At 32.8% G+C, this 25,632-nt stretch overlaps 1 protein-coding gene across 1 annotated transcript in view; it reads right to left on the reverse strand.

Moving 5' to 3' along the window:
* The window catches only part of LOC106623067 (uncharacterized), an 87,160-nt gene that overhangs the window by 18,886 nt on the left and 42,642 nt on the right, over positions 1-25,632 (reverse strand). Inside the window, exon 3 of the mRNA XM_036368432.2 lies at positions 7,416-7,582. Coding sequence (XP_036224325.2) covers positions 7,416-7,582 — 167 coding nt within the window. The remainder of the gene's footprint in view (positions 1-7,415; positions 7,583-25,632) is intronic.

The raw sequence follows: 25,632 nt of genomic DNA on the forward strand, positions 1-25,632 counted from the left end.
GCCCCGGTTTATTCAAATCAAATAATTTGGGTCGTGTATAATCTAAGTCAGACAGATTAAGGGCTTTTATCTGCCACTATTGTTAGTTAATGTCACTCGACCATTGTCAATTCAAGATATACGTAAAGTAAATGGACAACAATATTCAACGTTTAAAGATGCATACCTAGCACTAGGCTTACTAGAAGATGACAATCATTGGGACAGTATAATTGTTGAAACAGCATATAACATTATTGAAGGAACACAAATTCGTCTACAATTTGCTATAGTTCTGATCACATAGACTCGATGACTCATGATATAATATATTGTATCGACATCCTACAATATTCAACGACCTAACAATATCATTCAGTGACGCAATGTACAATGAAGCAATGATTGCTATAGGGGATCATCACATTGTCATTGCGAATTCACAGTCAGTCATTTCGGTATGAGTTCACCAAATCAAAATTCATCTAATTTAATCAACACAGATATAAACTGCAATAAAATACTGTCGAATTGGCAGCGACTATTTCTCGCGCAAATCCACTACAAAAGGATGAACAAAAAACAATTTACGACCGTATTACACTGCAGTTTCGGCAGGGTAAGGAGATTATTATTATTATCCTCTGGATGTACCACTTCTTGCTGAGATATGATCAAAAAGGGCATCGCATTGGTAGCTCATCTAGCATTTATGCTGCCATTAAACATTCAAAATAACACAGATGCAGTGTGCAACATAAAATAACAATCATCCATAACCACTGAAAAAGCGTAAATATAGGGATCAATAATTGTAATTTAATATATATTTGTTAATTTAATAAAGAATATTTTACTAGCTTAAATAAAGTGTACTTTTATTGTCTACAACTCTTCAGTCGCCTTTCAATTATATAATAATTATATTGATCACACATTTATATTGTTATTTTTTTTTTAAACAGTAGTTCCTAAAATGGCAAAACCGGGTAAGCTAGTAATTTTACAGATTTTAAGAAAACTTGTCCACTTAACTTCATTAAAATAAAAATTGTAGACAGAGAATGTTCTCGGCTTGTTGCATTTAACTTTCACATTGCTTAGACTCGAGAACATATTTTCAAGCAATTCTATAAATAAATAAATGGCACACTGACCAATATACATATTCAGCAAATTAATTGTTAAAATGACGAAAATAATAATAGGTAGGCTAACTTCGAAAATGTACTACTGCAAAAGATCGAAATATGACTAGCGAACTTATACATCGTCAGTTACAGAACACTTTTACTGCAAAGTTTACTTTCGCAATAAGCAGTTTGGTTTTTGTGAGCATAAAAAGATAAAAAGTGTTAAAATTAAAACCGAATAGTTTAACTATAGATAATTTCTTCGGTGTTATTAAAAATACATGCAAGTTAACGGCAGCCTCTACACAGTAGCTTTACGCTAATTATAAACAAAACCTTTGCACTTAGCAATAATACAGCTTCTTAATAAGCATCTTTGCTTATTTAAGTAACCAATATTCTTTTTCATTAAGCTAAGACCACCCATAAAATGTAAACAATAAAACCAATGACAGAATAAGCGAATATTGTAAATGACACTTATTGTAAGAATTAAGCAAATAAGAAAATTGTATAAATAAGAGTAAATTGAAATAAAGAGATCAGTTATCCATCAGGATCACTTAAACTATCATATTTGATTTCTTCCTAAACGAAGGAAGTTAATTGGCGCCCAACAACGTGGGGCATGTGTTACATTTGTTAAGTGATATCCTAGGCAAAAAAAGAGGGAGAAATAACAAGTATCCCTAGCCGAAAGGACAATCACAGTGACGCGTCAGAACCGCAAATTTAACAATCAAGTATCCTCTCGGGAGGAGAAAAGTAAAAAAAAGTGTGAATAAATGTTTTACAAAACTTTAAAATTATTAAATTCGATAAGTGAATAAATATTTTATAAAACTTTAAAATTACTAAATTCCACAAGTGAATAAATATTTTACAACAACATTAAAATTACTAAATTCCACAAGTGAATAAATGTTTTACAAAACTTTAAAATTACTAAATTCGACAAGTTAATAAATGTTTTATAAAACTTGAAAATTACTAAATTCCACAAGTGAATAAATATTTTACAACAACATTAAAATTACTAAATTCCACAAGTGAATAAATGATTTACAATAACAAAAAAAGTAGAACAAACAGAATAACACAAAAAAGAAGAATTAAGGCATTGCACGCTAAGCCGAAGCGTTGCCAACGAGGGACACAATTAATTAAAAACCAAACGAGCAGGGCAGCTAAACAGCAATCAACACTGGCAAAGGAATTAAAACAGCAATCAACAAACCCCTTTAGAAATGGACGAAAAGTAGTAAGTAAATACTTTAATATATTTATGATATATTTAATTTATAACAATAGAATTTTATAAAAAATTTGTGAAATAATCCCAGTAATATAAAATATTTTAAGCCTAAGTACTGTGAGCATTGTAAATCTGAAACCTACAAGTACTCAAATTTATAAAAAAAAACACATGTTATAAATGAAGGCTCGACCAGCCATATAACAAATATTTTGAAACCGCGATTCAGCACGTCGGGTTTATAACATAAACTCAATTCTGTGATTCTGAACTCCCGAATAAAAGAGTTTCCTTTCCTAAAAAGGATCAAAAAAATCATTAAAAAAAAATTCAAAAAAAAATACAATATATATATTAAAAAACTGTGTATCCAAAACTTTGAAAGTTTTAATAAATAAAATTTAAAAAAATATATGCCCAAAACCTTGACAAATGACAGACGCCGCAAACCACAAAAACGGAATAAAATTTTAAAAATCTTAAAAGATGAAAACGTAGAAGAAAATATTTTGTTTTAAATGGGAAATAATTCAAGTACACTAAAATACGAAAGGCTGTACTATTGTAATCATTGCAAGGGTGACCATAGAACTGAAACTTGCCCATATTTAAAACATACAAAAACTGAAATAATAAAAAAGGGCTCTAAATGGTGAAAATGAGAATCTTGTTGCTAGACTTATAACTGCAACAAATGCTTCTCTTAGATTGGAGGTAGAGGAGTTGCGAAGGCAACTACAGGATTTAACACAGTCAACTACAGTCGTTGATTATAAAATAGAAGTGATCGATCCACATATCAATTGCGATGAGTCACTTGAGGTGGTCAAGTCACTACCAGAATTTAATTGAAAACAAACTAAATACGTTAGCTGGAGGGAATCAGCCAATAACGCAATGAGGTTATATGTAAGGGACAGCTGTAGATATTATACTAAGAAATAAAATTACAAACGATGCTAACGATATTTTATCCAATCACTGAACTGTCCTTAATTTCGATGCCATTTTGGCACAACTCGATTTTGCTTAAGCGGACAAGCGACCAGCTCATAATATCGACCAGGAGATGAGCATTTTGCGAAAGGGCTCTTATTCAATTATGAATACTACAATATAATAAGGTTAATGAAAAATTAACTTTACTAATTAATAAAACGATAATGACGTACAGATCGGATAGTGCCGTAACTAAAGAATTAAACGCAAAAAATAGGCGGGATGCGTTGCGTATATTTATAACAGGTCTAAAGAACTAGAATCAAATGATATGCGAGCACTTTTCGCATCACAATTCGGGAAAAATCCGAATTATTACAGACAACATACTAATATCAATAACGGAAATTTCAATAATAATTTACGGTTTCCACAAACCCAATTTCAAAGAGGCTACAACCAAAGGCCCTTACAACAAAACATTCAGGCAAGACATATCCCAATGGATGTCGATCCAAGTATTCGAATCCAAAATCGACCACATTATAATGTAAATAATAATGTACAGAATAAAAGAATAAATAATACAGATAAACGACCATGTGCCAGCGCACAACTAAGTAATCAACCACCAAATATAACACAAAGGATAAATAATATTAAAGAAGATCATTTTTTAGATCAAAACTAACTCTGCCATATATTTTCTTACATGACAGGGTTAATCGCCAAAACTTTAAAATACTAGTAGATACGGGAGCAACATGTTGCTATATAAAATCAGAAATTTATGAGAATAAAAACGAATTAAATATATATAAAAGAGTAAAAGCAATTAATGGATTTTCGATAATACGTTATTATCATTTTATTACTCTAATTGGTTAAAAGACAAATTCGTTACGAAATCGAGAAGTAGACTTTTTAAGTAGACAGTGATCGACTTGAAAGCAAAATAGTTGATAATAAATAATGAAAAGGAAGAAGACATATTTAGCTTAGGAAATGAATCTGAGCAATATGAGAGTAAAGGAAATTTAAAAGATGAAAACATTATAGGGAATATAATTACTTTGGGAGTAGAGACTCCTAAAGCGCCAGCTGAAGATTTATACCAGCACAATGAATATATTAAAAATAAAAAAATATATTGTGGGACAAGAAAGTTCTACAACGCCAGCCGATGGTAATACCGGCAACCAAAATAAAAAATAAAATTATAAGAATATAATGTGGAACAAAAAAATTCTACAACGCCAGTCGATGTACTTACCGACAATTAAGAAAATTATCTAAACAAAATTATTTTGGAGGAAAAATTCTCTAAAGCACCAGCCGAAGAAAATACCGGCATAAATAAAGAAAAAATTAAATATTTGAGGAAAAAAATTATGGGGTATATAGTCCGCATAAAGTTGAAGCCGTTTGTAATGTTCCATTACCAAAAACTGTACGACAACTTCGAAGTTTCATTGGAATGATTGGATATTATAGGAAATTTATCAAGGATTTCGCAGCAATAAACCATTAAACAAACATTTATCAGAATAAAATGGACATGTATCTCAGCATATGTCAAAGAAAATTGAAGTTCGATAAGAGCAGAACCAATTTTAGCATTTGAAAAATTAAAACAATAAAACCAAGATGAATTAACTCACCAGACTTTAATAAAAAATTTATATTAGCAACCGATGCCTCAAATGATGCATTAGGTGCTGTATTAAGCCAAGATGGAAAACCTATTACATTTATCTCTAAAGCATTGAATTCCACAGAAAAGAATTATGCAATGAATGAGAAAGAACTTTATGCCATAGTTTGGGCATTAAAAACTTTAAGAAACTACCTTTATGGAGTGTCAGATTTAGAAATATATACAGATCACCAACCTTTGACTTTCGCAGTCTCTTCGAGAAATTCTAATGTAAAAATGAAAAGATGGCATACCATTATTGAGGAATATGCTCTAAAAATGATTTATAATCCGGGAAAAATTAATATAGTCGCGGATGCATTATCCCGACAAAACTTAAATAATATAACTGATGATTCATCAGAAATGAAATGAGAAACACACAGCATTCAGCAAAGAGCTCTGAAAATACACAAATTCAAGAAACTAAAAAACCATGGAATCAATTCAAAATACAAATACTTCTTAGTAAAGGTCGCTTTACCATTCACGAATATATTAATAATTTTAATAAAACTAGGCATATTGAATATATTATAATACACTTGAAAATTTAAAGACTATTCTAAAAGAATTCTTACAACCAAATCTTGTAACAGCAATATGTTGTACACCTGAAGAATTATATGAAACAATGGTTAAATTAAAAGAAACATTTACTAACAAGTTTTTATTTACAAAAAATTTTTCCATGGATATACCAAACAAGGAAGACCAGGGAACAATAATAGAGCAAACTCATAACAGAGCACACAGGGGCTTTGACGAAAATATTAAACAAATCTCAAATTTTTACTATTGGGCAGAAATGCATAAACAATTTAAAGAATACATTAGAAATTGTGAAATTTGTAATAAAAATAAATATGATAGACATCCCATAAAAATACCTATTGGAGAGGTCCCTATACCCAAAGATGAGGGAATACAAAAACACATAGATATATTTTATGCACAATCATTAAAATTCATTACATGTATCGATAGTTATTCAAAGTTTTTGGTTATTAAACAAATTGAAGACAAGATTAATTTAGAAGATAAAGTGTTAGAGATATTACAAGGGTTCCCAAATGTAAAAAGAATAACAATTGATAATGATTTACTACCGTACAATTTAAATCCCTGATGCAGAGACTTCAGATTGAAATTTATTTCTGCAACCCAAATCATAGCACCACAAATGGTCAGATAGAGAGGATACATTCAAAAATAATTGAAATATCACGACGTATAAAACAAGAATATAATTTAATCAGCTTTTCGGAATCAATATATAGAGCCGCTCACCAATACAATAAAACTATACATTCGGTAACTGATAAGAAACCATTCGAAGTTCTTTATAATAAGGTCTCTTATAATAATTTACCAGACAAATTTTTATTAGCACAAGCTAGGATGCCAGAAAGACAAAATAAAAAAAGATTTAACAAAACATATTTATGTGGACATGTATATATGAAAAAATAATAGGGGAGAGAAATAAGCTAAAGCCTATATACAAGTAATAAAATAAGATTTAGGGAATAAGCTTACAATTAACTACAGAAGTAGAATAGTACATAAAGATAATATTAAATCTTGATTATATATAATTCAAAATGAACACGGACGATTGACTATAACTGATTTAATGGACATTTCTAACTTTAAGATATTACAAAATAAAGATGTAATTGTTATATATATTAAGTATCCGAAAATTATAAATGATTGCAAATACTTTGAAGTAAGAGCAATCACACAAGAAGACGGTAAATTAATAATTGGCAAAGAAATTGCAAAATGCAAGAAAGAATATATTAATATAAAAAATTGTAAAAACGAAATGATAAACACCTATTGTAATATTGATAATACAAATACTTGCCTAGCAGATATTTCGTCCAAAAAAAAGGTAAATGTAAAAAAATCAAAGAAAAAAATAAAGAAATAGATGTAATTAAAGAAGGAGCAATATTAGAATCCGGAAATAACACAATTGATGGCTATGCCATAAATGGAGTTTACCTTGTTACTTTTGAGAATTATACAAATATTAACAATGTTATATATGAAAATGTCGATTGCAAAATTTGGAAATATATATATTTACATATATATATAGAATATATTGAAACAAAAAATAAAGAAATGAAACTTGAAAACATAAATGTTTTAGCTAAACGAATGAAAGTTTTTATGCATCATTCATTTTTATGGTACATACTTGTAATTTTGTAAATAATGTACATTATTCATAGGATTGTAAAATCTAAAAAATCTTATAAAACTTCTAAAATAAATAGAAATTTAGAATGACATTAATGCTATACAGACACCACCAAGTATGGTAAAATCTTTCAATGTGTACATTTTTAAATCGGCGAAAGGTATTGGCATAGATAACAAATTTATAAAAAATTATTACACGTTTCTCCGATGTTTGTCTTCTTAGTATAGAACGCATCTGTTTGAATTTTCATATCCTTAAAAAGCAGCAAATCCTTTTGTGTGCCGAAATTAACATCCCTCAAAAGCTTTGTTGGTACTAGATATGTTTGCAATCCGATAGAAGACTTTCCTGCACGTAAACGCCTGCAATGATATGTATGCATGATATATTTAAAAGAAAGGTCAAAAATCTTTGTGTTCAAATCAATAACCAAAAAGCTTTGATTTACATAATACTCCAAAGTTATCTCTGAAGTTCAGTGCGGTTTTTGGATCCGTAATTGGTGTTATCAAAAACTTCTTTCATGAAAATAAATGTATAGGAATGGTGTTAAAACTACTTTGTTTATTATTATTTTTTTTTTTAATAAAAGGTTGAGATATCGGTAAGATAACAACAAAATCGACGATTTGGTGAGAATAGCGATCTTTGTTTGAAGGCAAGTGAAAAGGCGGATTTACGATTTAAATGCATATAGTAGTAGAAACTGTTTAGCGAAAGAAATTGCAATTACAAAGAATTGTTGAAAAAATGTATGTAACAGAATTATTTAGAAATTTCTCATCCCGTGTTCCGGAAATTTCAACCACTTGACCTACATACTTCCTATAATTCACAATTTAAAATTCCTCCATTTTATAGTCCACCAATGAAGATATCAAAAAAACGCTTTGGGCAGGGACTATTTAAAAATGTCAAAAATTAAAAAATAACGTTATAATATTGAATACATTAATTTGATACCACAAATACGAAATTGGACCCCGAATCACCCCAGCTTCTATATATTAATTTATACTAGCAAACTTTTTTACCAATATATCGGTGAGTAAACTTTAAAGAGTTGAGCGGAAACATATTCTCAGTAATGCTAAAATTGTATGCAATACGTCATAATTGACATAAATGGTCAATATGTGTGATATTTTAATGAAATTAAGTGGACATGTTTTCCTAAATATAATGTGATTATGCATCCCTAATATAATGATTTCCGATTCTCTGGTTAACCATTTTCTCATATACGTCATAGACCCAGTTTCTTTACTACATTTTGCTTTGTGCCTAAAATATTTATTTTAAAATCGTCCTAATTACTAAACTCATGCAAAGGGGCTAAATTTAATATATTGCGTATATGAGGAAAAAGACAAGCAATCGAGCACCTCACTGAAACCATGACTTTGGCGGCGAAAGTGGCAATACCGGTGAAGCTTGGTTTAAGGAAAATGCTTATCAATCCTGTGCAGATATTCAGGCTCTTGTAAAAGAAAAAAGAATTCTTAGAAAGCAGTGGCAAAACAGTCGCTCTCTTCTCCTGAAGGCGCAGTTGAATAGATGTATTACGTTACTGCGCAATATGTTGCAGTTGAAAAGAAAATACGGACTCGCAAACTACCTTCAACTCGCAAAAACCGCACTTGGGCCAAAACCCCCAGCAAAAGAGTTAACGCTTTTGCAAACAGTCTGGAGAATGTTTTCACACCACACGACACAAATGCTTATATCAGCCCACCAAACATAAGTAATATTGTTAACGCACCTATCAAATTTCGGTTTTTTCACGGCCGCTTTGAAAAGCCTTGATGTGAAAAAGTCGGCGGGGCAGATGGCATTACAGGATTAATAATTATCAATTTACCAACTTATACTATACGAATTTTACTATTAATTTTTAACGCAATGTTAAGAATTGGTTACTTCCCACCATCTTGGAAGATTTCTACAATTGTTATGATTCCCAAGCCGAGAAAAGACGCTAGTCAAATTACATCATATAATAAAATATAAAATTCGTATCCAAAGTTTAGCTCTGAACATCAGTTTAGATTTCGAGCTAATGACGGTACTATTGAACAGGTACACAGAATCGTCACTATTATTAGATCGGCTTTTGAAAAGAAGCAGTATTGTTCAGCTTTCTTTGTTGACATATCCCAGGCATTCGATAAGGTTTGGCACGACGGGCTGATCAACAAAATAATTCGACTGCTACCCGAGAACACACACAAACTTTTTAAAAGCTATTTAACTGATAGAATTTTTAAAGTCGTATTAAAGGACGAACTATCATCAACAAAAAAATCTCTGCAGGTGTCGCCCAAGGAAACATATTATCACTTCAGATACCTAGGAGTCCATCTAGACCGACGTCTAACGTGGTCTCGTCATATAGATCTTGAACACAAGGTTCTTCTATACAAGTGCATTATAAAGCGAATATGGGCCTACGGCATTCAACTTTGGGGCAGTGCTTGCGAGTATAATGTCCAGAAATTGTAAAGAAAACAATCCAGGCTTTTACGACAGATTGTCTGTTGTCCACGGTATATTCGTAACAAAAATATGCATAGAGATTTTACCATTCCTACAACTCATAAAGAAATTAAAAGATACGCCATCAAATACGTCGATAAGCTAACGACTCATCCCAGCACCCTAGCAGGGACCTGCTTCTGTTCGAAGGCCATCAGAGGTTAAAACGAAGTGACACATTGAGCCTCGCTCGCTACCCCCACTACTGTGATTATGGAAAATTAACATAAATTCTAAATTTGAATACATAAAAGTTGGCACGCTGGTGCTAACTTTAATTCTTAAAACTAGTCTTAAGATTTGAATATATTATTGCAAATTTCTTAAGGAAAGATTCAATAAAAAAAGCTTTGCAAAAGCAATTGCTTAGACCAGTAAACTTGCTTGTATCCACAAAAAGGGAATTTCTCTAAATTGGTAATATTAATATTAAATTATGTTTGACTAATAAAATGTAAGCCCAAAATTTACATCGTGCTTAATAGAATAAATTCATGTAAAAATTACAAAAAAAAAAAATATTTTCAAACCGAGTTAAACCAAAATCGTGTTAAAACAGAATTAGGGGTTGTGCTTTTCAGGTACTCCATTTCGCGTCTAAAAATTATCGAGAACGGACTATAACTTTTAAAGGCCGCATTTACTAAATATGTGGACCTAGGTGCCTACGGCAGACATTTTACCGAAAATATCGGTCAATGTGTGAGTCTAGTATTGAAATTAGGTTTTTTTTGCGACAACATCCTTGTGCCCAAAACTAGGAAAAACAGTGTAAATATTATACTTTCCCTAGCCTTTATATACTTAATATAAAGATTTTTGAACTTTCGGTTGACTTTATACCGCATATATTGGTCAATATGTGAGCTATCTTAACCTTTAACTAGGGACATGACAAATTTATAACACAATAAGGGACATGACGTCTCACAGGCTACTACTTAAAAGTTAAATTTGTCATAAAATAGCATTAAGATGATTTAGAATTGTGTTGATATTTAACTATTGGAATATAATAAAATAAATTTAAATAAATTTAATCAGTATTTATTTTATTTTTTTTAAAATATGTTTATTATTAATTTGAGGTACTTTTCAGCCTTAGTTGATATGAAATCTTTATTTAGCAGTTTAATAGACCTTATATAAATAATATGGCAAATTTAACATTTATTACTTAAAATCTAATCAAGAAAGAACGAAAAAATCACAAAAGCTTCTTCTGAAGTCGAAAAATAACAATTCTGACACCTTTTCAATTTGACATAATTCATTGGCACTTTTTGCACAAGGGGTGAGAACATTGCAGACATATGGGATTGCATCTCCCTACACATGTGTACACTGTCATTTTTTGCAGTTTCGGCAGACAAATACTGCATGCCCTTCGCTTTCCTTGACTAGTTTCAGAACTTTGGATATCTTTTTCAACCATATCTTCACCCAGTACTCGCTTTATCACTAGCCGTAGCACCCTTGGTAATTGACTGCACACAACACGTCTTTGCATTTGGGGTAGCAGTAGCGAACGGGCTAACGACTTTAAAAATTCTCCTCTCTCTATAATCTTAAGCTGATACATATTGTATAATATTATATATAGGCAGTTATGCCGCTCAAGTCCACAATGCGATGGAATACCCCCATTGCCCACCTTCTCGTTCGACGGCTGCTGGAAAAAATTAAACATTTTTTATCTGCTTCGTCAACGCCTCCTTTTGTTGTGTTACAATAGAGAATAATTTCTGGCTTTTTAGAATCGTCATCAACTACTTTTCAATGATGCATTGAGGACACAAGTATCACAGCTCTATTCTTCTTAGGCACATATGAGCGAATAGTTTTTTGATTTGTAAGTCCAAACAAAGTTGACTGGAACTCTCTAGCATCTAAATATTTCACACCCTATGCCATCCTTAGCAAATAAGTGACTTGTGCGTTCGTGGCTAGATTTCAAAACAGTAAAAGACCCACAAAAGCCTTCAGCTCAGTCATATCTATGTCTTTCAGTTTAGGTTATTCTGACGAGCAAACTTCATTCTATATAAGGAGACATTTTTCGGTTTGTCCAAGTCAATATTTGTTGAAGCATTTCCATTCACCAGCCAAATGCTGGTAGGGTCTTTTGCATCCACGTATGTCAATTTCGAGGCACAACCATGGGTTATGATATTATGTTGAAGTGTGCGAACCCTAGAATTGGGAGGAGCCTTAGACTATTTATTAACATTTTTCCCGTAATCAAAAATCGACCTTCGTAATTCCGAAAAAGGCGTGGCATTACCAAAACTATTGATGCTACCTTCATCAGAACTATCAGCGCTCCTCTGATTGCTGCTATCCACTTCTGGAATATTCTCCTCTAAATCTTCATCTTAGTCACGAAATTGTAATAGATCATCGGAAACCAATAACTCGTCAATATCATCTTCACTGACAGATTGGTCTAAAGCCAGTAATAGGGCATTGAATTCCTCTTCAAATGATGGACTGTATACTCGTAATATTTTTCCCTTTGATGAACTCGTGGGCTGGAGTTGAAGTTTCTTAATATTATTATTAAATATTTGTATGACAACTAGGGACATGTAGGCTTATAGGCTACTGCCGATTTTCTAATTAGAATTACTTACCTGTTAAAAACAGACGACACAGCTGCTACCTTCCGCGGTCGTTTAAGCACTAAAACAAAAGCTACTGAGACACGGGGTCGTGGCAAGCGGGGGGAAGTGGTCAATTCTGAGAACTTGCAAAACACGCGACGCCTGTGAGACTACACGTCACTAGTTAAAGGTGAAATGAGAAACAGGAGCATCAATGTCTGGCAATGATATATATTATATATTCCCAATCTCCCATATGGGATAAAGTTATTTCCATCCATTTTGACTCTCCATCTGAATTTAAAGCGTTTAGGTTCGTCAATACACCCGAATTTAGCCATTTCTTACTTGTTCATAAAAATGTGTATGCAGTATAAACTCATATATAATAATCAGCTAAGCTTTCGCTTAATATTTATTGTGTAGGGAGCTGCATTTCTTTAATATATTTATATATTTTAATCTTATGTAATCGTAGTGCGGTGATTGCTTTACATAACTGAGGAGTAATATTTATTTGCTTCTCAAAAATTATCATATTTCAAGAATGTTTTTTACAGCACAATTGATCGTTTTTTCCAAACGTCTAATGAATGAATATACCGACCAGATCAATGTCAAGACTTATTCGAGATGTTCTCCACATGAAAGCCAACACTCTTTCAAATGGTCAGCGTCATATTATCTGCATATGAAACGTCTGTAAGTCCAGATTTGAATTAATTTGACTACACTGTCGAGCACCCCACAGAAATTTGAAGTCTCAAAAACCTCAAAAAGTCATTGGTCCAAGCAGCATCGCCAATACGTAGGTTGCCTTTTATATTTCGGGATTAGAGAACAAAAATAAATATTAATCATCGAAAATCTCTCTATTGTTTTCCAAAATATTTTCCATTAACATCTATACACTTTTAGAGTTAGAACCATTTGTCGAAGCACTTTTGCGGCTTTGATTGAGGTATTTCCGAAACATACGTTATGAGCGCATCAACCGCCCCTTCAGGTGTCAAAAAAGAGTTTATTTTTTAAGTATGGGAATTAAAAGTAGTCATTTGGTACCCCATCAGGACTATACGGTGGATGACTCATCAAATCGGTGCTTTGAGTGCTCACAAATACAGGTGTTTCAATCGATGTGTGAGAGGTCGCATTGTCGTGGTGAAGAGGGATCCGTCTTCGGCGGTTTGTTTTCCTGATTTCGTGAAAGAAATCTGGTAAACAAGAGGTTGTGTATCATTCAGAATTTACTGTTCTGCATTGTTCTAGTGGTATGATTGTGGTATGTCTAGTTTTTCAAAAAAGCAGGCAACTATTCGCTTGGAAGTGCTTCGTGCGGGAACAATTTTTATTGGATTTGTTTCATCTGCAAACACCCATACAATCGACTGCTGTTAACTTTCGGGCTAATGCGCGTAAGTCCACGATCTATCGCCTGTCACGATTTCATAGAGGTGTTTCGAAGCTAGGCTATCGTATTTTTTTTTAAATATTTCTCTCGACCAATCGACACGAGTGATTGACAAATTATGTGGGATTAAACGTGAACGCATTTTTTTACAGTCAAATGTTAATGCGATATTAATGTGTGTTAGTCCCACTAATGCCTGTAGTTTTCTCAATCTCACGTTAATCACATGACGATCTTGCAATATCAGTTTGCATACAGCATCTATAGTTTTTGGAATAACATCTGCTTTGGACGACCTTCACGAAAGAGTGATCTATGACCTCGATTGAATTCACGATACCACAGATAAACACTGGTCTTTGATGTAGCTTCATCGTCAAAAATTTATTTAAGTTCATCGAGGCACTATTTCTGAGCTAATCCACACAGAAAGTTGCAAAAAACAATCGCCCGAAAATCTTTGCGATTTAATTCCAATTTTTTCGCTGAGATGAGTATTTTAAGCTACTGTAATCAAGATAAATAGCGTTCTGAGTAAGTGTAACATCAAAAATGTCAAACTTTACGATAAAGTTGTGAGTTGCCAGATTGCAACACTAGGGTTGCCAAATCCCGAAATATAAAAGAAAAAATAGAAAATATACAGCAGAGCGTATAATCAATGGCCGAATCGTTTGAGGGCTTGTTTGAAAGCAAAAATATTTCAATTAATTTTCGTACATCCTTTATTTAATATATGTATTATGAAATATAGTTCACTTTAATAAAAAAATGATTACAGTTTCGATTACATAACAGCCTGAACTTGTAACAGAACTAATGGCAGGACTAAGTATATAACTCCATATCTATCTCGATTTGTTTCAGGTGTTACAAACAACCATGAACAAAACTATTATACTCTGTAGCAACATGCTGCGAGATGATGAAACTAATCTGCAAGACTATAAGTTAATTATATGCCAAATATGATTTCAAACTATTCTAAATTTCGTTGAATTGTTGAATTCTTGCGCAAACTTTTTAATGTCAGTTGTGTCAACACACATGGAAATATTTCACCGACTCTAAGTCGCACAAATTGCGAAAATATAAAAGATTCGGTTCAGGTGTAACCGTACTTAGCGTTTCCGTACTTGTTAAATACCCAGTTTTATTAACACACGAAAATTTTTCTCCGCTTTTGAGCCTCACACATTGCGAAGTATCGAATGTTCAGTTACCTTCCTGATTTGTTTCTAATACATATTTTCTAATAAATATTCAATTTTTTTTTTATAGAACCAAATCCAAGTAAAGGCGTTTAAAAACGACATGTACTTAAATTTTTATGATATTTGTGAGGAACTCATTTAAATAATTGAAGAAAAAAATTAATTATTTACAAATCGGTTGGATTAACCTATAAACAGCTTGTAAGGATCCAGATTGGAAGTAATTATTATAGATTGCGTAATTCCTTTAATATTGTGTATAACTTTCAGGGGTGTTGTAGCATCTGATCTGTCGGAATCAGAATTTAAAACGATAGAAAAATGTATTAGGTGTCATAAATTCATATATTATATATAATATTACTGACGTCAAAGTTCGAAACAGAAATTATATCGGTTTTGGGTGTCACGAAAACCAATTGTATCGGTTTTTTTTATCAAAAACAAAGCAAAAGGATAGTGGTTGACAGATTTAAAATGTTAGTTAAGAAATTAGTTTATATTATTGCTACGATTTGATTTATTTTTATTTCTATAGGGAAAAACGTAAAAATAAAACACAAAATGTCATAATTATTAAGTTTATCGAAAAATCCACATATCTTAAGAGGATTCACAAAACTTCATAAATGTAATTTAACACCAAATGCGTCTTTATTCAGTCGATAATTACATAAATCTGTAAAGTAAGCATGTATTTACATATATATACTTATGTATTGGGTTGGCAACTAAGTAATTGCTTCAGTTGAATTTTTAGGTTTGCTGGCGTAGTCCAAATGTAAAACACATTTTGTTATTTGATAGTTGGCAATTCAACTGTCAATCAGAAAAAAAAAGTTTTTGATCGGTTGCTTAGTTTTCGTTTGGCGTTCGTTGAAAATGGAAGATCAAAAGGAATATTTTCGTCATATTTTCCTTTTTTATTTTCGCAAAGGGAAAAACGCATCGCAAGCTCACAAAAAGTTAAGTGCTGCTTATGGTGACGAAGCCATAAAAGAACGGCAGTTTGAAAATTAGTTTGCCAAATTTCGTTCTGGTGATTTTTTACTCAAAGATGAAAAACGCTCTAGTCGTCCAGTTGAAGTTGATGTCGACCTAATCAAAGCAATAATCGATTCGGATCGTCACAGTAGAACACGTGAGTTTGCAGAGAAGCTTCAGGTATCACATACATGCATTGAAAATCATTTAAAACAACTTGGCTTTGTTCAAAAACTCGATACATGGGTTCCTCACGAACTGAAAGAAACGCATTTAACGCAACGCATTAACAGCTGCGATTTGCTAAAGAAACGTGATGAAAATTATCCACTTTTTGAAACGAATGATAACTGGCGATGAAAAATGAATTGTTTACAACAATATCGAGCGAAAAAGATCGTGGAGACGGCCAGGTGAACCACCTCAAACAACATCAAAAGCTGGTATTCATCAAAAGAAAGTTTTGTTATCAGTTTGGTAGGATTATAAAGGAATTTACTACTTTGAACTCTTATCACCCAACCGAACGATTATTTCTGTCTACATTGAACAACTAACGAAATTAAACAATGCAGTTGAAGAAAAGCGGCCCGAATTGATAAATCGAAAAGGTGTTGTATTCCATCATGACAATACAAGGCCACACACATCTTTGGTCACTCGGCAAAAATTATTGGAGATTGGTTGGGATGTTTTGCCACATTCACCATATAGTCCTGACATTACACCATCGGATTAATTTTCGTTTCGATCTTTACAGAACTCCTTGAATGGTAAAAATTTCAATAATAATGATGATGTCAAATCGTACCTGATTCAGTTTTTTGCTAATAAAAGCCAGAAGTTTTATGAACGTGAGATTATGATGCTGCCTGAAAGATGGCAAAAGGTCATTGATCAAAATGGGCAATACATTAAGAATAAAGTTATTTAGTTCCATGAAAAAATTGTCTTTGATTTTTTAAAAAAAAATCCGCAATTACTTAGTTGCCAACCCAAGCATTCAAGTTACTGCAAGCCAAATTTCACATTCGACTCCCTTGGTGCATTAAGTGGATTCTTGTGTCCTCTTAATATTGTATGTTCCCTTTAATTATACTCTCGCAACTTGTTGCTACAGAGTATAATAGTTTTGTTCACCTAACGGTTGTTTGTATCACCTAAAACAAATCGACTTAGATATATGGTTATATATATATAAATGATCAGGATGAAGAGACGAGTTGAAATCCGGGTGACTGTCTGTCCACAGGATCACATTAAGGAGGGGCATCTGCAGTTAAAATTTTTTTTAAGTGGGCGTGGTCCCACCCCTAATAGGTTTAATGTGCATATCTCCTAAGCCGCTAATGCTATAATAACAAAATTCACTGGAAGCAAATGTTTTTAGCACTTCTATTGACGGTGTGAAAATAGTTGAAATCGGGTAGCAACTCCGCCCACTCCCCATATAACGGTACTGTTAAAAACTACTAAAAGCGCGATAAATCAAGCACTAAACACGCCAGAGACATTAAATTTTATCTCTGGGATGGTATGAAATGACTTTATAGGAACCGCGTTCAAAATTAGACAGTGGGCGTGGCACAGCCCACTTTTAGGTGAAAACCCATATCTTGAGATGTGCTTAACCAATTTCAACAAAATTCGGTACATAACGTTATTTTCGTATTTCTATATTATTGTGGGAAAATGGGCGAAATCGGACTACAACCACGCCTATTTCCCATATAAAACCATTTTCAATTCCATCTGATTCTTTCACTTTCCACTATGCATATCAAGCAAAAATGATTATATCGGGGTAAAACTTTGCGTGAATAATACGTTTAAAGTATGCCACCTTGTGACAAAAAATGGTGTTAATCGAACCAAAACTGTTCAAGCCCCTAAGTACTAAATATGTGGACCCCAGTGCCTATATTTGACCTTCTACCGAAAATATCAGCCAACCCACAAAGAAATCTCAAAGGAGTATACCATTTGACTTTGCGAGAGTATAAAATGTTCGGTTACAACTTAGCCCTTCCTTACTTGTTTTATATATCATATCGTTAATAATAAAATTGTACGGCATTGTGAAAGAAAAAAGGTGGTGAGTGATCGTAATGCTATAAAAGAAGAATTGAATAAAATTATACATGATCCTTCGAGACATAAACTCTTCACATTTATATAAAAATTACCGAATTTGCCGGTTTATTTTAACGCTTAAAGAAAACATGTTGTCGTTTAAGACTTTTTTTTACAACTTCAATAATAACCACAAACAATTTTTTTAAGTTGATAACTTTTAATTTAAGTTTTTACTAAATAAAAATTTTGACTCGAAATTTACAATAAAAGGCCGCCTCTAGATTTCTAGATCTAGAATTTTCCAAAATTTTTATTTTTTTATAATCTACAAAATTTACCCTCAGGTTAAGTAATAACAAAAAAATGTTTGTTTTCGCTCCACCCTAGTACATATCTACAACAAAAATATAATACGGCTAAAAAGTGGTGTGACGGTAAACAAAAAAAGGGGATAGAAACTTAAAGTATAGGAGCACAGTGTGTGCAAAAAAAAATATTTAATAGCAAAAATAAACACAAAACAGGCGCGAAAATAACACCATATAAAACATACGGACGCGGATTAACATAAAAAAAGCAACACCAAGCACACACAAAATCGAAAGCAATAAAGGACAGAAATTGGAGAGCAATACAGAAGCACACGTAGACGTACAAACACGTAATTACATACACTGTACCCAAATTGGGGGAAATCAAAGAGTCATTTCGATCCCCTTTCTTATATATTTATTCATATATGTACACATATATTTATTGTAGATTTCAGTTTATTGTTTGTACAAAACAAACTGTAATAAAAAACAATAAACTGTTCAATATTTCAGTAACGGTTGACAAGTTGGTTTAACTTATCGGTTTAAATGACAGGTTCAAATTACGGAAAACCGTTTATTGTAATATTTATGTACATCCATACGTATACGAGGTGTGTTCAAAGGAAAAGGTGAATTTTGATTTTTTTTTAAGTACCTATTCATCAATATCTATTTCGCCTTCAAAGTAATTTCCCTTGGATATAATACACTTGTGATAACGCTTTTTCCAATCCTCGCAATGATGGCAAAACGCTTTCCTTTCATCCGTTTCTTCAGTTTTGGGAATAGAAAAAAGTCGCAGGAAGCCAAATCTGGTTAAGGCATGATTACGGTTTGGTTTTTGACGAAAATCGTTAACAAGCATTGATGTGTGAGCTGGTGCATTATCGTGATATTGGAACAAACTTCGCTGCCACACGTTTCATACCCAAAATTTCCAGAAAATTGAATGGCATCAACTGATTAATATGCCAATAGTGATTCGACGATTTCTAAGAACAATTTTTTTCACTGTTTTCTTCGCTTGTTGACGTGGTTGCACCACCAGGATGCTCATCGTCATCTCAAGATCTTCACGGCCTTCTGTAAAGCGCTTGTACCACTTACATATAAACACTTTTGAGACAAAGAATGCCACAGTCAGCATTTTAAGTGCCTTGGAGTACTTAATTTAATTTTGAACGCAAAATTTAATACATATTCTTTCTTCCATTTCTTTCAAAAGTCAAAAATCGATGAGCACACAAAAACGTGACTAACCTTTTCTGTTGTCAAAAACAAACTATTAATCGAAATTTGCTCCTAATGCAAGTACATGATTAATATGTGTGTCCGATTATAACAAAACCAAAATATTGATAATCAAATGTACACAGCGCGCGAAAAATCAAAATCTTTTTGCTGCCCCTGCTTCTTCTAATTTGTTGAGGTACACTCGCCGTGTCTAGGGTTTGTTACAATGAATTTGTAAACTATGGGGCTTTCTACAAATCGCATTTTATTTATTGTAGTATAACTTTACAAAATGGTGTCTTGGATGTCGATGTTTTCTGCTACATAGACGATGCCCGGATGTTTCTGTCGGCGCTCGTATAGGCTTCGACAACTATTCTGCCGCATGCGTTGACGCTCGTGTGCGCTACGACTACGATGCTCGGGTGTTTCTGCCGACGCTCGTGTATAGCCGTGGAAAAAAATAATCCCAGACCACACGAGACTGACTCATATCTGCTACAGTGTGTTGCCGTGTAATGTTTTAAAATTTATAACTTTAAGAATGTTTTGTTTGAATATGTACAAATAGTTTTCGATTATTAAGATTCCTAAAGATTAAATTTACATTTAATAAGTAGTTATTAAGTTATTTGTTAAATGGTACGTTGTTTTGCTTATTATTGTTGTTGTTCCTGAATTGTACCTCATTTTTTTCTTCTATTATTTTTGTGTTTGTTAAAATTAATTCAAGTAGATTGTTTTCAATTATATTTGTTCATGAATACAATTGAATTGTACCTGATTTTTATATGTATATTTATTTTCGGTTTTGTTCAAATCAAGTTGTAAATTTCAACTTATATTGTTAATGTATTTAATATTAATGAGCCTGATTCATGTACCTGACTTTATGTTTATATCTGTTCAAGTTATATTTGTTACGAAAAGTAGATTGTTTTAGAACTGTATATATTATATGGGTGAATAAGTAATAAATAATATTTACAAAATATATATATAAATCACTGTTACACAATAATATATTTGATAAAATTGGAAACATTTAATAATGTTTCAATACAATAAATAAAAATTTAAATAATACTATGTTAATTAAATCTTTGGGAATTCAAACAACCGAAAAATATTTGAATATGTAATAAAAACATTCTTAAAGTTATAAATTTTAAAACATAACACGGCAACACACTATAGCAGATTTGTGTCATTTGGACGTTTTAATAGTAGAATATTGGTTGGCAACCCGCACCAAGTGTGACTTTAGTAGTAGAATATAAGTAGGCAACCCGTACCAAGTGGGACATTTTTGCGTGTGTATTAGTGAAAATCTTAGAATTGGTTACTTTTAGATTTATACAATGGCTGACTGTCTGCTAGCTTTCCGCCAAGCCGTGTGTTGCTTGCTCGCGTGTTCGCAACATATTGCTTTAGGATGGCAAGTGTTGCTAGAAGAGGCATGGTTTTCCCGTTGCAGCCCAATACTTGTTTTGTTGTTTACGTGGTGTGGTTTTACTGTTGTGTATGAGTAATTGCTATGTCTTGCTTTTCTTCATGTATACTCTTGCTATGTTGTATTTGTTTAACAGGGTGCGTCTTCGTGGGTTGTGGGGGCTAAATTCCGTATGGATATTTAGTTCTCACAATATAATAATTGACTGCCTGTAGATGCTTACCTTCGTGTATTCAAACACAATATACAAAAACAAAATTTAAATATTTAAATACTTACAATATTTTCCGGCAATACCCCTTTCGCAAAGGTAAAGTCAATGTTAAAGCACAAAATGCAAAACAAAATATACATACATACTTGTATGTACCTATATACAATAAACGATAATAAACAAAAACTAGTAAAGAGCTAAGTTCGGGTGTAAACGAACATTTCATACTCTTGCAACTTGCAAGGATCAAAGCCGGGGAAATACCTTGAGGAGTAGGCAAAACTCCATAACTAATATATGGATACTTATAATGAATAACAATCAAAGTAGGTATCATATTGACTTATTTTGGAGGTCATAGACTCACTTAGTTTTATTACTATATATTACTTCCTGTCAGTGAAAATTATACTAAAATAATTGGGGGCATAGAAATGGAAGCGCTGATTGCATTAATTTTTGACTTTGCTCAGGTATGCTTGAGAACTTATTTTCAAGCAATTTTATGAATATCTAAATGTAAACAAAGGTATATATAGAGTAAAGGCAGCAGGACGTTTCAAAAACGTGATTGTCATTTATATGGGGGCTAAGGCAAGTTTTCGGCCATTTTATCCCTTTCTGGCACAAAGATGCACTGTTATTAGAAAAACACGCTTTCTTAATTTCATTAAAATAACTAGCACATTGGCCGATACGTGTGGTATAAAGTCAACAGGAAGTTCGAGCTAAGGGAGGTATTGATCCTAGTCAATCCATTTTTGCCACAGGGGTATTTTATTATCAAAAAAACATTATCCTCGAATTTCAATTATATGGTATATCTCACAGATTGACCGATTTTTTCGGCAAAAAGTCTGCCATAAGCTCTTGGGACCACATTTCTATTATCTGGGAGTAGGTTTGGAAATATGTGATTTCACCTAAATTTGTCACACGAATTTGGCTATTCACTTCAAATTACGTGCACTTGACCAGCCATTTAGCACTTTTTTGTATTTACAAATTTTCTTTAGCCTTCTTGTTTAGTTGTTATGTCAATATTCTTTGCCAATCTACAACATAATTTCAACTGCTTTATATTCTTTATTTTTCCCTTTTTATACTCTCGCAACCTGTTGCTACAGAGTATAATAGTTTTGTTCACCTAACGGTTGTTTGTATCACCTAAAACTAATCGAGTTAGATATAGGGTTATATATATATAAATGATCAGGATGAAGAGACGAGTTGAAATCCGGGTGACTGTCTGTCCGTCCGTCCGTCTGTCCGTCCGTCTGTCCGTCTGTCCGTCCGTCCGTGCAAACTCTAACTTGAGTAAAAATTGAGATATCTTTATGAAACTTGGTAGACATGTTTCATGGTACCGTGAGACGGTTGGTATTGCAGATGGGCGTAATCGGACCACTGCCACGCCCACAAAACGCCATTAATAAAAAACAAATAACTTGCCATAACTAAGCTCCGCAATAAGATACAAGACTGTTATTTGGTACACAGGATCACATTAGGGAGGGGCATCTGCAGTTAAAATTTTTTTTAAAAAAGTGGGCGTGGTCCCGCCTCTAATAGGTTTAATGTGCATATCTCCTAAACCGCTAATGCTATAATAACAAAATTCACTGGAAGCAAATATTTTTAGCACTTCTATTGACGGTGTGAAAATAGTTGAAATCGGGTGGCAACTCCGCCCACTCCCCATATGACGGTACTGTTAAAAACTACTAAAAGCGCGATAAATCAAGCACTAAACACGCCAGAGTCATTAAATTTTATCTCTGGGATGGTATGAGATGACTTTATAGGAACCGCGTTCAAAATTAGACAGTGGGTGTGGCACAGCCTACTTTTAGGTGAAAACCCATATCTTGAGATCTGCTTAACCGATTTCAACCAAATTCGGTGCATAACGTTCTTTTCATGTTTCTATGTCACAGTGCAAAAATGGGCGAAATCGGACTACAACCACGCCTACTTTCCATATAACACCATTTTAAATTCCATCTGATTATTTCACTTTCCACTATGCAAATCAGGCAACAATGACTGTATCGGGATAAAACTTTGCGTGAATAATGCGATTAAAGTATGCCACCTTGTGGCCAAAATTTGTCTAAATCGAACCAAAACTGTTTAAGCCCCTAAGTACTAAATATGTGGACCCCAGTGCCTATAGTTGACCTTCTACCGAAAATATCAGCCAATCCACAAAGAAATCTCAAACGAGTATACTATTTGACTTTGCGAGAGTATAAAATGTTCGGTTACATCCGAACTTAGCCCTTCCTTACTTGTTTTGTTTTAATTTAATATAATCTGCCGCATTTTAAAAACACTTATCTAATAATGTGTCGTATCTTATTTTTTATTAATTTCGATTCTAGCTCATGCTACAGATTATTACGGTGAGTTTTGTTTACTTACTTTGTAATCTAAATAACTTTTAAGAATAACTTTAACTTTTGTAATCTAAATAAAGAAATATTAACATATTATATATTATGTATATATCTACAAGTGTGCACGAACTCTGAATGTGTCTCTGCGCGTATATAGTCATGATTATAATTTTGTATTTTACTCAGTACATATCTATCTATAATTATAAAATTTTATGCAGTTATATACTTTCTTTCAAATAAACGATTTTTCCCTTTCAAGTGAATAATGAGGCAGTAGCTGTAGCTAAATATTTTTTGTGTCATCTCGGATGTAATATTAAATGTCTCTGACGCATTTAGTTATTGCTTTATTTATTTTTTAAGAGATTTTAACAAAACCGTTATATGGATAGTGGTCGTGGTTATAATCCAATTTCACATATTTTCATGCTGTCGCAAGAGGTGTCGAAATGATACGTCCTGTACAAACTTGAATGATAAAGCTTGAATAGTTTCGGCGATACTTGTATATACATTAAACATTAAATTAAAGGGCGGGGCCACTCTCACTATTAAAAATTTCTAAAACCAAAAAAACTCATTATTGCGACTTCTTGCACCAAATTACGGTTTTGTATCTTAATTTTCGCTTAGTTATGATAATTTATAAGTTTTCGATTAATGGCGATTTGTGGTCGTAGCAGTGGTCCGATTACGCCCACTTATGAACTAGTCTTCAATTTTTTGCCAAGGAATACGTGTACCAAGTTTCATTCAGATATCCGATTTTTATTCAAGTTATCGCTTGCACGGACGGACAGACAGTCACTCGGATTTCAACTCGTCTTGTCATCCTGATCGTTTATATATATAACCCTATATCTATATCGATTAGTTTTAGGTGATACGCACAACCATTATGCAAGATGTTGCAAATATATATCTATAATATAAATGGTTTTAATATCACAGAATTATATCCAAAAATATTTGGAAGAAGCTAGAATGCAATGACAAAACTAAACGTTTGTTTATTAGATCTCGAATGCATTTTGAACTTATATCTCTTATACATATACACATAGCGAAAAAAGTCTGCGTTCACTTGACACATTTTTTTAAGTGAAGTAAAAACACAATGTAAATAGGTAATTCTGTTCAAATTTTTTACATGTATTTCTTCTTTATATTCTTAAGTTCAAAATGCATAAACAAAAATTTTTCCTATTTTCATTTTTGAGATAACGGGATTTTAGTGTAATAACAAGTAAATATAGGCACCATTAATGTCTCTGGCTTGTTTAGTGCTTGATTTATCGCGCTTTCAGTAGTTTTTAACAGTACCGTTATATGGGGAGTGGGAGGGGTTGTCATCCGATTTTTCACACTGCCGATAGAAATGCTAAAAACATTTGCTCCCAGTGAATTTTAATATTATGGCTTCAGAGATATAGGAGATATGCACATTAAACTTATTAGGGGGCGGGACCACTCCCACTTATAAAAAAATTTAAACTGCAGATGCCCCTCCCTTATGTGAACCTGTATACCTAATAAGAGTCTTGTATCTTGTTGTGGAGCTTAGTTATGGCATTTTATTTGTTTTTGATCAATGGCGTTTTATGGGCGTGGCAGTGATCCGATTACCCCCATCTGCAATACCAACCGTTTTACGGTACCAAGAAACATCTCAATTTTTACTCAAGTTACAGCTTGCACAGACGGACGGACGGACGTCAGGACAGACATTCACCCGGATTTCAACTCGTCTCTTCATCCTGATCATTTATATATACATAACCCTATATCTAACTCGATTAGTTTTAGGTGATACAAACAACTGTTAGGTGAACAAAACTATTATACTCTGTAGCAACAAGTTGCGAGAGTATAAAAAATAACATACGTACATATATAAATGAGTACTTACAGTTACTTATAACGTACATATAAACATTACATATACCTATATTTAATTCCAGCGTGCATAA

The sequence above is a fragment of the Bactrocera oleae genome, chromosome 2, assembly GCF_042242935.1.
Source record: "Bactrocera oleae isolate idBacOlea1 chromosome 2, idBacOlea1, whole genome shotgun sequence".
Taxonomy (NCBI): domain Eukaryota; kingdom Metazoa; phylum Arthropoda; class Insecta; order Diptera; family Tephritidae; genus Bactrocera; species Bactrocera oleae.